The following is a 16,556-nucleotide window of genomic DNA, read 5'->3' as shown; positions in this document are numbered from 1 at the left end:
AAATTGAAAGCTTAAAAGATGCTCTGATACCAATTGAAAGAGTTAAATAACATGCAACGAAAGTATCAAGGATCCATAAGCATTCAAATTCACTAATTTTGACAGAAACTAAAGCATGTTTTTTCTAAAAAGAGGGTTTTAAGATCATACCTTTGAAGAACTCTCCAAGAAAACGAGTGTACAGCAGCAGTCTTCACTTGTTATCACCGTGAACCACCTCAAAGCCTTCCCTACTATGCTCTTGGAGCTTTAGGCAGACTTGTGGGACTCAAGGACAACTTGAAAAGATGAAGAACCAAGAAGAACTCACAGCAACCGATAAGAAGAACCATTTCTTCTAACATAAGTTTTTCTCTCAAAAATTCTACATTAATTCTTCTCAAATGACTCCATTCTTTTTTATATATTATAGATGAATATGCAAAGAAGTGGAGTGCATGGCTTGCAGCTCATGCTTGGAAAATCAATGAAGAGAAGATAATGGCCTTTGTGTGAGCATGAAGATGAAGGTAATGGAAAAAATTCAATCTCCATTTTGTGCAACATGCATAAACCGAATTTTCATTTTTCTTTTAAAAAAATGATTTCTAAACCATTTTAATTCAAAAATGATTTTCTTAAATTAATTTCATAAATTAATTTAGTATCAAATATTAAATTAATTTTTACACAATTCTTATATTACTTAAATTGACGATTTACAAATATCTATGTTTTGGCATTTATAACATTTCAATTCTTATATTACTTATTGTAACAACTAACATCGCTCTACTTGTTGAGTACTATAATTTACAATTTAGCTTAAAGATAAGTTCAAATTTATTCTCGCACAATGTTAAACCCAGGCATGCCCTAAGTTGGCCCCACAAATAGGTAACAAAATTACCATTAAAGCAATTAGGTCACGAATGCAAAACTTAGTTCAAACAAATCCAACCCTAACTCACCAAACAACAAACATCCCTGATTCCCTACTTTAATGAAATAGATTTGTATTCATTTGAAACAAGCTAAAGAAAGGAGAGCCTTCAAACATGTCCTCTTTCAGTACAAACATGGAAATGGATCAGTTGCTAGGAAAAAAAAAAGTAGTCAAAATAATTGAATAAGTTGAAAGTTCCAATTCCAATTCCAATGCCAACCTTCATTCAGAGCGACCTCACATCCACAGCTACAAACTATCAAATACAGGAAGCAATTTGGAACCATTTTAATGGCCACATTGAAACAGTATAACAAAACAGAAATGTACTTCTCTATATATCCTAGCTCCTAAACACCACATAATATCTCTTCTCTCATCTCCTTTTCTTTGTTATTTAGAGTTGAATGTCCCAGTAGTTTCCAGCAAGATTTGGTTTACCTGTCGGTCATTTATTGGATGAACTATCACCTAGTGATTCGAAGGTGTCGACTATTCATTGGTGGGTGTGCACGATTCTGCTGGAGAAAGGTCTCCAACATTGCCGGTCGGGTCACCATCCATTAGGTAATTGAAGTATTCAAGTACCTATTACATGTATAGAAATAATGTGTTACAAACGAATCACTAAACAGCAGACAGACTAAACCAGAAATTTCATTTTTTAAGGAACCATTTGAATTCTTAGGTAAGCTTAAAAACCAAACCTAAGTTTTTAAGTACTCTTTTTTTTTTTTTTCAAAAGATTGCTTTGACTTTAGAAGCACTCCTAAAGTTCAGACAACAAAACAAAAAACAAAAAGTGGAAGTACAAGCTTCATTTTCAAAAACCAAGGGCGACTACAAATAAAGATATGAATCTAAAAATATATGGGGAGAGTATGGGAGAGTATTCACCTTATTCATAGTTATTCTCTTGCGAGGATCCTTCCTCAGACATTTCACTACTACATCAACCATCCAAAAGAGTTGGTAGAAATCATGGGAGTCTGCTATCCTTGGATCTATTAAATCAGGGTAGTTTCTTTCCTTTAGCAATGGTCTTGCCTAAAATAACAAAATAACTTCCTTTAGTAAATTCTTAATAATATTGAAGTATCCGGTAATGGATACACACACATACTGGCACTCAGGAGTCAAGCAGATTGGAGCATGTAATGTGAACATATTCCCACTGTTGGGCCATTCTAGTCGATTTGTCATCTTATATGAATCAAGATTATGCCGACCTTATCATCTTCCACTGAATCTCTTATAAAGAACTTTTCAAAGAGCAAAAAAAAAAAAAAAGAAAAAAAGGGGGGACTTCAGCAAAATTGAAAGAAATGTCATTGTTAGAAACACTACGTCGACTTTATAACATATAATTAATTGTCCAACACGGCGATTTGAAAGAAAAGAGCACATCAGAATGGATTCCACTAATAATTATGGTGGATTAACATTAGAGCACATCAGACTATAATAGCTACTTGTAGTGTGTGGTCAATATTTTTTTCTAATTAAAATAAAATATCACATTTAATAATATAGTTATTGTACTGAGTTCTAAAAGCTGATTTTAAATTTGAACTTTATTAGTTTCAATTCTAATATTGACATTAAACTTGGAAAGATTGAATAAGATAATTAAATCCAACCTTTTGTTGATCTCCCTTTTAGTAAAGTAGTAAAAACCTCGTCAAGTTCATTTCTACTTGTTTCCCCATGTCAATCAAGTTGTATATGGCCTCAGAGCTTCTATACAAGAGATTAAACATGCGCATTCTTTCAAAATCAGTGAATCTCACTTATCTATCATTCTCTTTAGTTTGTCTTGAAAATAAGGGAGTTTGCCCTAGGGTTTCCTACTGTTCTATTTATATGTGTAGTCTCCCTATATTGTTTGTATCAGAAAATTAATAAGAAACATTCTATATCGTGATTTTTTCTCCCTGTTATAGGGTTTTCCACGTAAACTATTGTGTTCCTCTCTTCTATTTTCTTTTATTGCTTTTATCATGGTATCAGAGTATGGAGATGAAACCCTGGCCACCATTGAGGAAAACCAAACAGGAGAATCACAAATGCCATCTGGCACCGCAACCACCGATATAGCCACTGTCGTACAGAACGCTAGAGAATGGTACTTCCAGATGGTCCTACCACATCTTCATTAGCCAATTGGAGCAGCCCAACCCAGAGGACAAGCAGCCATCTGGATTGGCAACCAGCAGATCCAGCCAGCCGACTAGATCGGCCACCGGACGGACCCGCACAGCAACCAGACGAATCCTGGCAGCGCGCCTCAGACGATTGGAAGCCAGGCCTTCAGCGACTTCCAACCTCGCGTCGAGCTGTCCATGATCGAACGCCAGCCGATTGGCGATTTCTAGCCCGACCCATCCGGCTTTCAACCGGTCGGAGCCTTCTAGACTGATTCCAGCGCGCGCGCGTGGATCTCCTCAGCCGTGACCCAACCGATTCCAGCCGCAGCACTTCGGTCCCAGCTACTGTCCCCAACCCACGTCCGCTGATCCCAGCCGAGGTTTCTGCCCGGCGCCGACCGTGCCTCCGTTCTAGCCAAGCTTGGGTGGCAGTCTCGATCAAAAAGTCCCTATGGGTGGCAAATTTGAAGTGGGGGAATCATCATCATCACCGTATCCTGGACAGAAACTTGACTATATTTAGGAACAATTCACCCAACTTCAACTTCAACTTAAACAGCAAAACGAATCTATTCAACAACAGACAGCCACCTTCGAAGAAGCACTTGGGACAACCTCGGGTATTTCGTCAGATTTCCCGTCTAATCTACCGATGTACTCCGAAAATCCGGTAACCTCTTTCCCTACTTTACCTACAGCACATTTCCTGTCTGAGTCTATGGGAAACACTGCAGGTTTTTTTGTTGGAGAAAAATTGAATGGGCAAAACTACTTTTCTTGGCCACAATCTATCAAGATGACCCTCGAGGGTCGTCATAAATTCGGGTATTTAACGGATGAGATACCGAAACCAAGACCTGGTGACCCTCAAGAACGTGTCTGGAAGAGGGAGGATTCTTTACTCCGATCTCTGTTAATAGGTAGCATAAAACCTCAGATAGGGAAACTCCTACTGTATGCTGCTACTGCTTGAAACATCTGAGATGCCGTTCAGAAGTTGTATTCCAAACGACAGAATGCCTCCTGGCTCTACACCTTACGCAAGCAAGTTCATGAATGTAAACAAGGAACGAGGGATGTAACAGCCTACTTCAATAAATTGTCGTTACTATGGCAAGAGATGGACCTATGTCGTGAGATGGTTTGGGATTGTCCTTCCGGGGGAGTGAAACACTTCCAGTCTGAAGAAAACGATCGGGTCTATGATTTCCTTGCAAGCCTAAATTCTATCTTCGATGCCGTACGGAGTCGAATCCTGGGCCATCATCCAATACATCCCTCATGGAAGTTTGTTTTGTAACTCGTCTAGAGGAAGACAGGTCCAGTGCCATGAACAATTTACTGATCTCTTCGACAGATTCCATTGCATTTAAAACATCTGGTCCTGTTAATGATAAACAGAACAATAAGCCTCCTCCAGTATGTGAACACTGCAAGAAACTTTGGCACACCAAAGATCAGTGCTGGAAGTTGCATGGTCGTCCGCCTAATAGTAAACAACGTCAGTCAGGGTCTGGACGAGCATTAGTAGGTGAGTCAGCTAATGGTAGCTCTCAGCCTCAGAATCAGGGAACTAGTCCGAATGACTCCAGTGTTGTGGGTGTCAGTGCGATTGCCCAATCAGATATGACTCAATCTTTTGGTTTTATTAGTGTGAATGGTAGCAAGTCGTGGATTCTAGATTCAGGGGCTACAGATCACTTAACTGGCTCTTCTGACCAGTTTATCTCATATTGTCCAAGTGTCGGTAATGAGAGAAACAATTGCAGATGGATCCTTCGCTCCTGTGGCAAGAAAGGGTCATCTCTCTCCTTTTAAGGATTTAACCCTACACGATGTGCTGCATGTTCCCAAAATTTCTTATAATTTATTATCTGTAAGTAAGATTACGAGAGATCTAGGATGTCAGGTCACTTTCTCACCCGATGTTGTTGTTTTTCAGGATCTAAGCTCAAGGATGACGATTGGCACTGCCCGGCATGATGGGGGCTCTATTTCCTTAATGCAGATACTTCTTCTAGGTTATGTGATAGGACTAGTTTACTTCCTTCTTGTTTATCTACTTCCGAAAAAGATTACATGTTATGGCATTTCTGTCTCGGGCATCCAAGTTTTCAATATATGAAATATTTATTTCCCCATCTGTTTCATAATATTAATATTTCTGGTCTGACTTGTGATGTGTGTATTCGAGCTAAACAACATCGTGTCTCATTGAGGTCTCCACCATATAAGCTGTCTAAACCGTTTACTCTCATTCATAGTGATGTCTGGGGTCCTTTACCCATCACTACCTCTACTAGCAAACGATGTTTGTGACGTTTATTGATGATCACACTCAGCTTACCTGGGTGTTCCTTCTCACCGATAAGTCTGAGGTCTCGTCAGCATTTCAACAATTTTATACCACTGTGGAAACCCAGTTCAATACAAAAATCGTCATCCTTCGAAGTGATAACAGTCGTGAGTTTTTTAGTAAGTCTTTCCGGGAAATTTTAGCCTCTAAGGGAATTGTTCATCAGAGTTCGTGTGTGTACACTCCTCAACAAAATGGGGTGGCTGAATGAAAAAATTGCCATCTCGTTGAAGTCGCTCGCTCTCTTATGTTGTCTACTTTCCTACCGTCCTACTTGTGGGGGGATGCTATCTTAACGGCAGCCCACCTGATAAACCGCATGCCTTCCTGTGTCTTAAAGTTTCACACTCCTCTTGAGTGTTTCAAGGAGTTCTATCCCTATAACCACCTTGTTCCTGATGTCCCTCTCTGGGTGTTTGGGTGTGTCGTGTTTGTCCACGCCCATGGTCCTAATCGCACTAAATTCACTTCTCATGCTCAGAAATGTGTCTTCGTTGGATATCCCCTTCATCAACGTGGGTACAAAGGTTATCACCCGTCCTCACGTAAATACTTTGTCTCGATGGATGTTAATTTCCTTGAAGATCAGCCTTTCTTTCCCATTAGGCATCTTCAGGGGGAGAGTACTAGTGAAGAGACTAATTGGAGTCCAAGTTCATTAGGGTTATCTGAACTTGAGATTATTCTTTCTAAGTCTGAACCTGGGGATGTTCTTCCTGAGCCTGTCATGGATATTGACGAAATTGTCCTTCCGACCAAACAAGTTCCTTGGATAACATACTATCGGAAGAATCTCATAAAAGAAATAGTGTCACCTGTTACTTCTCTAGCTCCGGTCCATGAGTTAGACCCAGCATCAATTCCAAGTACTGGTATTCCGTATTCCTACCTCTAGTGATGACAATGTTTGTGTTGAAAATGACCTTTGTGTTGAAAATAATGTGGGTAAAAGCAGAGAAGTCCTCGACAGTACCAATAATTGTGCCAAGGACACCTTATGCATAGATGATGTGGTTGCAAGTGGTGATAATTTCGAAAAAAACTACTCCAGCAGGTGATACTCTTGAGGGTGAATGTGCAAAAAGTTCCTCAGATGATGAGACTCTCAAGTAGAAGGCTGAATGTGATGGGGAGTCAGGTGAAAAGAAAAGTTATGATGCCTCTCTCCATCTTCCCATTGCCTTGAGGAAAGGTACTAGATCCTGCACGAAGTATCCACTGCAAAGTTGTCTGTCTTACAGTAATTTGTCCCCGGAATTCAAGGCCCTTACTACAAGCCTGGACACAATTACGATACCAAGCAGTATACATACGGCGATGGAGATTCCTGAATGGAAAACTGCAGTTATGGAGGAGATGGGAGCACTTGAGAAAAATAATACTTGGGATCGGATCACCCTTCCTAGAGGACACAACAAGACAGTGGGATGCAAGTGGGTGTTTACAGTAAAGTACAAGCCTGATGGAACAGTTGATAGGTACAAGGCGAGATTGGTTGCCAAAGACTTTACTCAAACCTTCATAATAGATTACTCCGAGACCTTCTCCCCAGTGGCAAAGCTAAACATTGTCCGGGTCCTTCTATCAGTAGCAGTTAACAGAGATTGGCCTCTCCATCAACTTGATGTAAAAAATGCTTATCTAAATGGGGAATTAGAAGAAGAAGTTTACATGAGTCCCCCCTGAGGTTCGATAGTCGGTTCAATCACCGAGTCTGTAAGCTAAGGAAATCCTTATATGAGTTGAAGCTCCAAGAGCTTGGTTTGGCAGATTAACTTCCTTCGTAAAATCTCAAGGATACAGTCAAGGGTATCCAGATCACACTCTGTTTACAAAAAGGTTAGTATCATGGAAAATTGCGGTCCTTATCGTGTATGTGGATGACATTGTCATATCTGGTGATGATGCTACAGAGATTGTCAGGCTGAAGAGGAGAATGGCTGAGGAGTTTGAAATTAAAGATCTTAGAAAATTGAGGTATTTTCTCGAAACGAAAGTGGCTCGGTCAAAAGAAAGGATTTAAGTGTCTCAGCGGAAATACACCCTTGACCTGCTCAAGGAGACAGGTATGACAGGTTGTAAACCAGTTGATACCCCTGTGGAGGTTAATGCTAAACTTAGTAACTTAAATAATAGTGTTTCGATTAATAAGGAAAGATATCAGCGTCTTGTTGGAAGATTGATCTACCTATCTCATATTAGACCTGACATATCTTACGCTGTCAGTGTAGTCAGTCAGTTTATGCAAGTTCCTTATGAAGAACATATGAAGGTTGTGGAACACATCCTGAGATATCTGAAAACTACTCCTGGTAAGGGGTGGATATTTAGGAAGTCTGACAAACGGTGCGTTCAGGCTTACACGGACGTTGATTGGGCACGTTCTGTTGTGGACAGAAAGTCAATATCTGGGTACTGTACCTTTGTGTGGGGTAATCTCGTTACTTGGAGGAGTAAGAAACAAGGAGTCGTTGTCAGAAACAGTGCAGAGGCAGAACACAGGGCCATGAGTCTAGGAATATGTGAGGAGATTTGGCTGAAAAGGGTCCTAACAGATCTCAATCAAGACAGTGATCCTCAATGAAACTCTATTGTGACAATAAAGCTGCAATAAGTATCACAAATAATCCAATGCAACATGACAGAACAACACACGTGGAAATTGATAGACATTTCATTAGAGAGAGGCTAGACAGTGGCAGCATTTGTATTCCCTACATTCCCTCAGTCAACAAATCGCAGATGTTTTCACAAAAGGGCTTCTCAAACAAAACTTTGATTTTTGTGTTAACAACTTGAGTCTTACCGATATCTATGCCCCAACTTGAGGGGGAGTGTTGAAAATAGGAGAGTTTTCCCTAGGGGCGTTTTTGTCTTTTACCTGTGCCCTAGGGTTTCCTACTGTTCTATTTATATGTGTAGTCTCCCGTATTGTTAGTATCAGAAAATTAATAAGAAACATTCTATATCGTGGTTTTTCTTCCAATTATAGGGTTTTCCACGTAAACTATTGTGTGCCTCTCTTCTCTTTTATTCTATTGCTTTTCATCAGTTTGTACTAAAAGACAAACATCAGGGCTACATATGATCAGTAACAGTATTTAACAGCTAAATTATACTGTGTCGCATTTAGCATAATATGTTCAATCAGATAGCTTCTATTAGAGAATGGCAAGCTGATCAAAATAATTTAGCAAAGAGGTTATTACTTACCCAACCCACAAGACTCTTTCCTTCAAATATCATATCCGTAGTCCTCAATCCAGTAATAAGTTGTAATAAGACGACGCCAAAGGCATAGACATCAGTTTTGGTAGATACTTTACCAAATTCTGCATATTCTGGTGCTAAGTATCCCAATGTCCCAACAACCCTCGTCTCTGCAGAGTCTTCATACTGAGTTCTTGCTAGCCCAAAATCTCCTAGCTGAATGTGAGAAAGAAGCAGCACCGTTTAATTTATAAAAGAAAAATTATAAAGAGTACCATTCAATTTTGGCATTTGTTTAAAAAATACAGTTATTCTTTCGGAAGTTGCAATATGGGTAACTTTACAACCATCAGAAGAATAAGAGTATTTTTAAAACATTATGAAAGATCGAGAATAATATAACAATTTACAACCATTGGAAGAATAAGAGTATTTTTAACAAATGGTAACGTATATTTTTAATAAATAGTTTAGCATTATAGTGTTCTGAACACTTAACAATTAAGAAACAACCATGGTAGCGCAGGCAGGAAATTTACCCGTGACTCATAATCATGAGTTATGAGGATATTGTTTGGTCTCATATCTCTGTGGATGACGTTATTTTCATGCAAATATTGTAAGCCTCTAGCAACGCCTCTAGCTATCTTCATCCTCTTTTCCCAACTCAGAGGTCTATGGACAGTCCCTGCATAAATTCCACCAAAAAAAGGCGTATTTGATAACCTACACTTTAGTTTATTTACAAAGAAAAATGAAACCATATAACAATTATTTCCTTTTAAAAATACGCTAAGAGTAAACACAACAAACATTTCGCTACATATTTAATTAAGATTTAGTTTGATAAACATTTGATTTATGAGAATTCGTGACTATTTTTTTCACAATTCTTCACAGCACTTTTCGTATTTTCTAAAAAACCATTTGAATTCATAGTCAAATTTCGAAAAAAAAAGAAAATTTTAAAAATTATTTTTTTAGTTTTCACAACTTGAGTAATTTGAAACATCTCTTAAAGGTAGGTACCAAAACAAAGAAACTCATAGATAGAAGCAACGGTTCATAAAAACTTAATTTTAAAAAACCAAATGGTGAGAAAACAAGGAAATTCGTTTTTTGTTTCATATTCCCGATGAGAGAGACACAATAATGCATTTGATAACAGCGTTAGGTCTCTGCGCTTTAGTTTGTTAAAAACAGAAGGAAAAGAAATATATAAATTAAATAATAATAATAATAATAATAATACTAAAAGCAGCTAGGCTCTTTTTAAAAAAAAAAAAAATAGAATAAGAATAAGAATGTTAGAATCTATCAATTATTTTCATAGTGCTCTATAATTGCGATTTATACAATTTTCAAATATGATCAATAGAGTGAAACACAGTTATCAAATATACACAAGTACCTCGAACTTAAAAAGAAAAATAGTAAAACCATCCTCCCAAGACTACTTTGTCGATAGAATCCACAATGCACAATACTAAGAAACAATATGCAAATTAGAAATGAAAACATAGAACTTCTTCGTCTAAAACCAAATACCAAACAAGTAACCTAAAAAGATAGGGTAAAAATCATTTTTGTCATGAACTTTCGTGAAGATGACAATTTAGTCCTTGAACATTACTTTGTAACGATTTAGTCCTCGTACTTCTAATTTTAACAATTTATTCCTTAAACTTTCATAAATATCAATTTAGTTCTTATAGCTTACAATTTGTGACAATTTAGACTTATCATTAAAAATACTATTAAGATTAATGAGAAATTTCTTTACAGTCTAATTAAAGGTCAAGTCGCTCCACAATCAAAATTGACAATTAAGTTAGTTTGGACTTGGAATTTTTCATGATAAGAAGTAAATTTTTAAAAATTAATGAAATTTCTTAAATAAGTAGATTGACAGTCTAGTTAAAGGTCAAGTCGGTCCACAATCAAAAATTGAAAATTAAGTTAGTTCGGACTTGAAATTTCGCATGATAAGAAGTAAATTGTTACAATATGAACTATGTCATTAGATGTTAAAGCTCAAGGACTAAATTATTACAAATTTGAAAGTGAAAAGACTAAATCATGGACTAAATCGTTACTATTAGGAAAGTTCACAACAAAAGTGGCTATTAACCTGAAAAATATTTTCCTATGATCCACAAACGATTTGTAAAACATTTCTGAAAAACAAAGTATATAACCAATTCAGATTTTAAAAGATCAACAATAACTACAAGCTCCATGTAGAAATCCTTACTTGACAAGTGTTTCTCCAAGGATCCATTGCAGACATACTCATAAACAAGCAGCAGCCTGCGAGTTGCTTCTCTACACGTACCCAAAAGCATCACCAAATTCTCATGGCTTACTTTGCTAAGAACATTAACCTCAGACCTGAATTCCTTTTCCCCTTGAGAACTCACAAGTTTATGTTGCTTGACCGCAATCCTGATCCCATCGATTTCACCGCTATAAACCGAACCAAACCCGCCTTCCGAAAGAAAATTGTGCTCTGAGAAGCCATTGGTAGCCGCATGAAGCTCTGCGTAAGTGAAATCCCTCCTCCATCCAACAACGGGCCGTCGGATATGGCAGATCGAACAGGCGGAGATTTTGAAGTCATCGGAAATGGAGAATGGCGAGGAAGATGAATCACCTCCTCCTGAAGAAATCTCTTTCGGCGTTTGAACTTGCAGAATCGTAGATTTCGATTCATTGACATTACCGCTTGATGATGATTTGTGGAGTGAAGGCGGTTTCTTGTTGCTATGCCGTTGCCGCCATTCCAAATGCGTTTCGAACAAGTCTGTTTCTTCCTCTTCATCATATTATATTCATTAAGCATGATAGTTTGATATTCATATATCCAACCATAGTGTTCCTCCTTCCACTGATTTTAAATCATATTTATATCCTATTTCCTCCATTGTAATGTATCTCATACATAAAGTCAATTATATCATATATAATTAACTAGTTCAATCATATCATATATAATCGAACTCTCTCTTGTCAATTTGAACATTTCAAATTGAGCCAAAACTGATTCTCAACTTGAATCCATTGAGCTACCAAGGGGACCTTATGGACCTATGGCTCGAAGCTCCAACGGTACGTAAATAACTGACTAATTTACCACAATTTCTATGTCCATCGGATATAATCAATCAACAGTATAATAACCCTTCACAGATGCTCATAAGTACAGTTGGGCCAATTTACCGTTTTGCCCCTATAGTTACATCTAACTTCTTAAGTACCATTGATCCCTCTAATGAACAATACAACATAGTCCTACTATGTGTGGACACCTCTCAGGCCATGAGAGGGTGTATGGCACCACATCGTTCAAGTCCCGGGATCAACTTAATGGAGCAATCTATCTACTTACCCCTGCTTCGGGGAAAAAGTGAATTCCATCTTGTGTAGCCGAGTTTCTAGCTCTCAAATCAAACGAATCCCCAAAGTGGTAGGTTTGAGTCAGCGACCTGGCCACTTGCACCCATGCAAATCAAAGGATCGACCTTAATGATAGAAGTTCCCAACTCACTCAGGATTGAGGTCATGTTACCTATGGTCATCTTAGTGAAGTGAAGTCTCTGTCATGAACGTCGTTATATAACGAGACGTTAACACTTCATGGTCAGGTCTTATACAAATTCTTTGTATAGGACGTCCTCACTCACATATCCCCACGCAAATGATCAGGATCAGACCATCTGTAGCAAGTCAGAACACTTGTAACTATTCTACAAAGTGGGCCACATCCGTAGCATTACCAGGATAAGGTTTCCCTCCTATATCCATATACTACAAACCATTTTAGTTATCACTTAATACATGATCCACTTGTATGTCACCACATACATGCTTAAGTTGCATAATGACAACCAGAGATTTTAGTTTATTAGTTTGTGGTAAAGCAAATAAAACATCTAATGTGCAAAGTCAAGTAGTGAAGAAAATATCATATATTATACATCACAAGCATTCGTACAAACTTGTTGGGGTTGATGCCCTAAAGTCTCTGTCCTATAGTTTGTAAACAGTATGTACGAACACTTGTGTTGTTAATATATGATATTTACTTCACATCTTGTATTTTGCTCGGTTAATTATTTTATTTGCTTTACCATAAACCAATAAATATAAAATCCCTGGTTATGTGTATGTGACTCAAGCATGTATGTGGTGACATACAAGTGGATCATGTCTTGAGAGATAACCAAAATGGTCTGTAGTATATGGATAAAGAAGGGAAACCTTATCTTGGTAACGCTACGGATGTGGCCCGCTTTGTGGAATGGTCACAAGTGTTTTGACTTGTCACAGATGTTTTATCCGAGCGGGGGCATCCTATACAAAGAGTTTGTATATGACCTAATCACGAAATGTTAACGTCTCGTTATATAACATCGCTCATGACAGAGACTTTACTACACCAGGATGACGATAGGTAACATGACCTCAATCCTAAGTGAGTTAGGAATTCTTGCCATTGAGGGCGATTCTTTGATTTGTATGGGTGTGAGTGGCCACATCGCCGATTCAAACCTACCATTTTGGGGATTTGTCTAATTTGAGAGTTGGGAACTCAGCTACACAAAATGGAATTCACTCATTCCCCGAGGCAGGGAAATGGCTCCCTTAAGGGCTGATTCCGGGGCTTGAACGATGTGGCATCACACACCTTCTCTTGGCTCGAGAGGTGTTCACACATAATTGGACTATGTTATATTGTTCATTAGAGGAATCAGTGGTACTTAAGGAGTGAGATGTAACTACAGGGGCAAAACGGTAATTTGGCCCAATTGTACTTACAAGCATCTATGAAGGGTCATCGTACTCATGATTGGTTACATTCGATGGACACAGAAATATATCTGTGGTAAGAAGGGTTCAACTGTTGGTCTTTAGTGGAATGTCTGACAGTTAACGGATGGTGGATCTCGTGGCTAAGGAGTTTAGTCATCTATTCACGTACCGTTAAAGCTTCTAGCCACAGGTCCATTAGGTCCCCTGGGTAGCGTGGATAAAGTTGAGAACGAGTGTTTGGGTTAATTTGAAATGTTCAAATTGACAAGAGGAAGTTCGATTATACATGATATAATTGGATTGGTTAATTATGTATGATATAATTGGTAAATGTATGAAATACATTATTTTGGAGGAAATTAGATATAAATATGATTTATATCAAGTAAAGGAGAAAATATTATAGTAGATATGTGTTATCAAACTATAGGATATAAATATAATATGATTATATTTATAAATTAATTAATTGATTAATTATATGATAATTAATCATTTTTCCACGTTCGGACGTGAGTAATGGGCATCGTTGGTTATGGTAACTGATGGGTTAAAAATGAAAAAAGTTTTCAATTTGAATCGTGCAATCGATATTCATTCTTTCGCCCAAAAAGATTTCGTGAAATGATCGCCTGAGAGCCTATATGATAGTTGTTTCTCCGCCTAAACGATCGTCCACCTCACGATTCAACTAAACAATCGTATACATTTTTCCTAAACGATCGTTCAACATTTCCTACATGATCATATAGCTCCTCTATGCGATAAGCACTTCTGTTATACGATAGCATTGTTTACTCTCCCACTTGCTTATCTTCTACACGACACGTTTCCTCCGTCCTCTACCAAATTTACCAAAGTCTACCCTTTGGGTTTTCACTCCAAGAATACCCAGGACTCATTAATGGTGGTGTCGTTCCCGTTGCAGCGTTCGTGTTTGCGTTGATCGTGTTGTTGTAGTCGACGTTCTCGCCAGGCGTTGGTAGTCTTCAACTGCGTTGGAGTTCTGAAGATTGAAGATAGTCTTCAAATGGTATGGAACTTTTTCCCTTATGTTTTTGTTGTTCATAGCATGCTGTTAATTAAGTTATGATTGCATAACTGTATGTGTTGTATGTATATTGTTCTATTTCGGTCACTGTGAGATCGGAGCGATCCGAACACGCTCATGGAACTCTCGGTATGAGAACCTTCAATTGTATTTACAAACTATAGGACATGAGACTTTAGGGCATCATCCCCAACAGTTTCGTCTTCTCCATCGAAACGCACTGCAACCTTTCTTCTAAAACCTCACGAGGACTCAAAACTTAAACGAATACAGACTTGATTGCAATTTATTGCCCAAAAATGCAGGGACCCCTTACAAATTAACTTTGTAGATTTAAACAGAAAGCCATAAACAAAGACTTCTATCCCCTAAACATCCATCAACAAACCATCCACATATATTTATCATAAAAATGCAATGCAGAAATTAAAACCCACCAAAACTATAAACGAATTTAATACATAAATGGAACTTAGAATTAGAACTATAACCTGACTATGATACCAATTGACGGAACTCGTTTAACAAGGAGATCCTTGAGCGGAAGCGGATCGTCCAAATTCTATTTTTATTGAAAACTAAATTTACAGTTAACATACAAGATATGCATTCAATGTAAATTACAGCATGCTTGAAAGAAGAAAATGATCCAAGAGATATTACCTTGAAAGAACCTTTCTTCTTGTAAATCCCTCGAACAGTCACAAACCTCGAAGTCAGCAACTTCTTGAAGACCTTTTTCAAGAACTTCACAAACCAAATAGAGACACTACTACAATGAACCTTTGGTCTTCTCAGGGTGAGAACCCAGGAATTGTGGGCTCTAACTATTTTGGTTAGGAGGGTTTGTTTGAGTTTGGAGGAAGAAAAAGATTGAAGCACAAACCGATTATGCAGTCTCTATCGTATAGATACAGAACTTCAATCGTATAGCCTTTCACGTTAGTCTTGTAAGGAAGAAGAGAAACTAATTTCTTTTATTCCTTTTGCCACAAAATTAATTAACCACCCACTAAGGTGGTTGGAGAGAAAATAGGAATTTATTATTCAAAATAATAAAATAATATAAATAAATATGATAACTAACTTATATCATATTTATATTAAACTATGTGTTATATCAAATATAACATTTATAGAGAGAATGTATAGAGGATAAAATGATGTATCATATACCACATTTTCCTCCTACTTAGTGTTTTACCTAGGGTTAATTAACTTAAGAAAAATTTGACTACTGATTTTAACTAAGTGTTTGTTTAATTTGCTCAAAAACAATGCTTGTCTTTGATGATTAAACAATTTTGATTGAAGTCATATTAAACTCTTTAATAGACTTTGATCAAACTTGCATGCATATAACAAATCTATCTAATTCATCTTTTCAGGTAGGTTCTCAAGTAGGGATGCGACGTTTCCATCAACTTAAGTACCTCAGTCTAGCCAGAACTTGTCTTAGCCAAAAGATCTCTTATAGATACATTTGTTACATATTTAATCATTTAATAAGAATCAATTTAATCCTTTTAAACCGATAAAAGATTAAACTAAGATTTCTAATCTCATTAGAAATATGATCTTAAGCCTATCTCAATCATATTTTAAAACAATTTTAAAAAATGATTATAACCTAAGGTTTGCATGCAACTCTTTATTGATTTTAATTATAATTTCATTTAGTTATAAAAATTATAAGTAAATGAAACAATTAAAACATCCATTGTATGCTTAACATACTTCAATAATAACATTTATAAATTAACTTAAGGTAATGTCATGCTTCATGCAATCTTCATTCATTACTAATATATATAACAATTATATATCTAGGTAATGAATCATACTATAGCATACTATCCATATATTCATTCATCCATATACTATAACCATTATAATATAAATGATGCATGGATATGCTATAATGCATGCATGCATGCATATACTATAACATTTATACTATATGATGTATGAACATGCTCAATAATTTAAATCATGCATATACATTATTATAACACTTATAATATAAAATGATGCATGAATATACATAACCTACGG

At 37.1% G+C, this 16,556-nt stretch overlaps 1 protein-coding gene across 1 annotated transcript; it reads right to left on the bottom strand.

The window, feature by feature from the left end:
• Positions 1–1,104: 1,104 nt before the first annotated feature.
• Positions 1,105–11,463, bottom strand: LOC120082259 (proline-rich receptor-like protein kinase PERK3; the record flags this gene model as incomplete). Its single annotated transcript, XM_090309855.1, has 5 exons — positions 1,105–1,513; positions 1,823–1,972; positions 8,642–8,854; positions 9,178–9,326; positions 10,893–11,463. Coding segments are annotated over 5 exons (1,179 nt in total), but the record flags the coding sequence as incomplete, so codon positions are not given.
• Positions 11,464–16,556: the final 5,093 nt, after the last annotated feature.

This window comes from Benincasa hispida, unplaced genomic scaffold (assembly GCF_027475165.1).
Source record: "Benincasa hispida cultivar pf3 unplaced genomic scaffold, pf3_genome.v1.1 HicScf348, whole genome shotgun sequence".
In the NCBI taxonomy this organism is placed as follows: domain Eukaryota; kingdom Viridiplantae; phylum Streptophyta; class Magnoliopsida; order Cucurbitales; family Cucurbitaceae; genus Benincasa; species Benincasa hispida.
The sequence above is the reverse complement of the archived record's forward strand: the minus strand, read 5'-3'. Positions and strand labels throughout refer to the sequence as shown.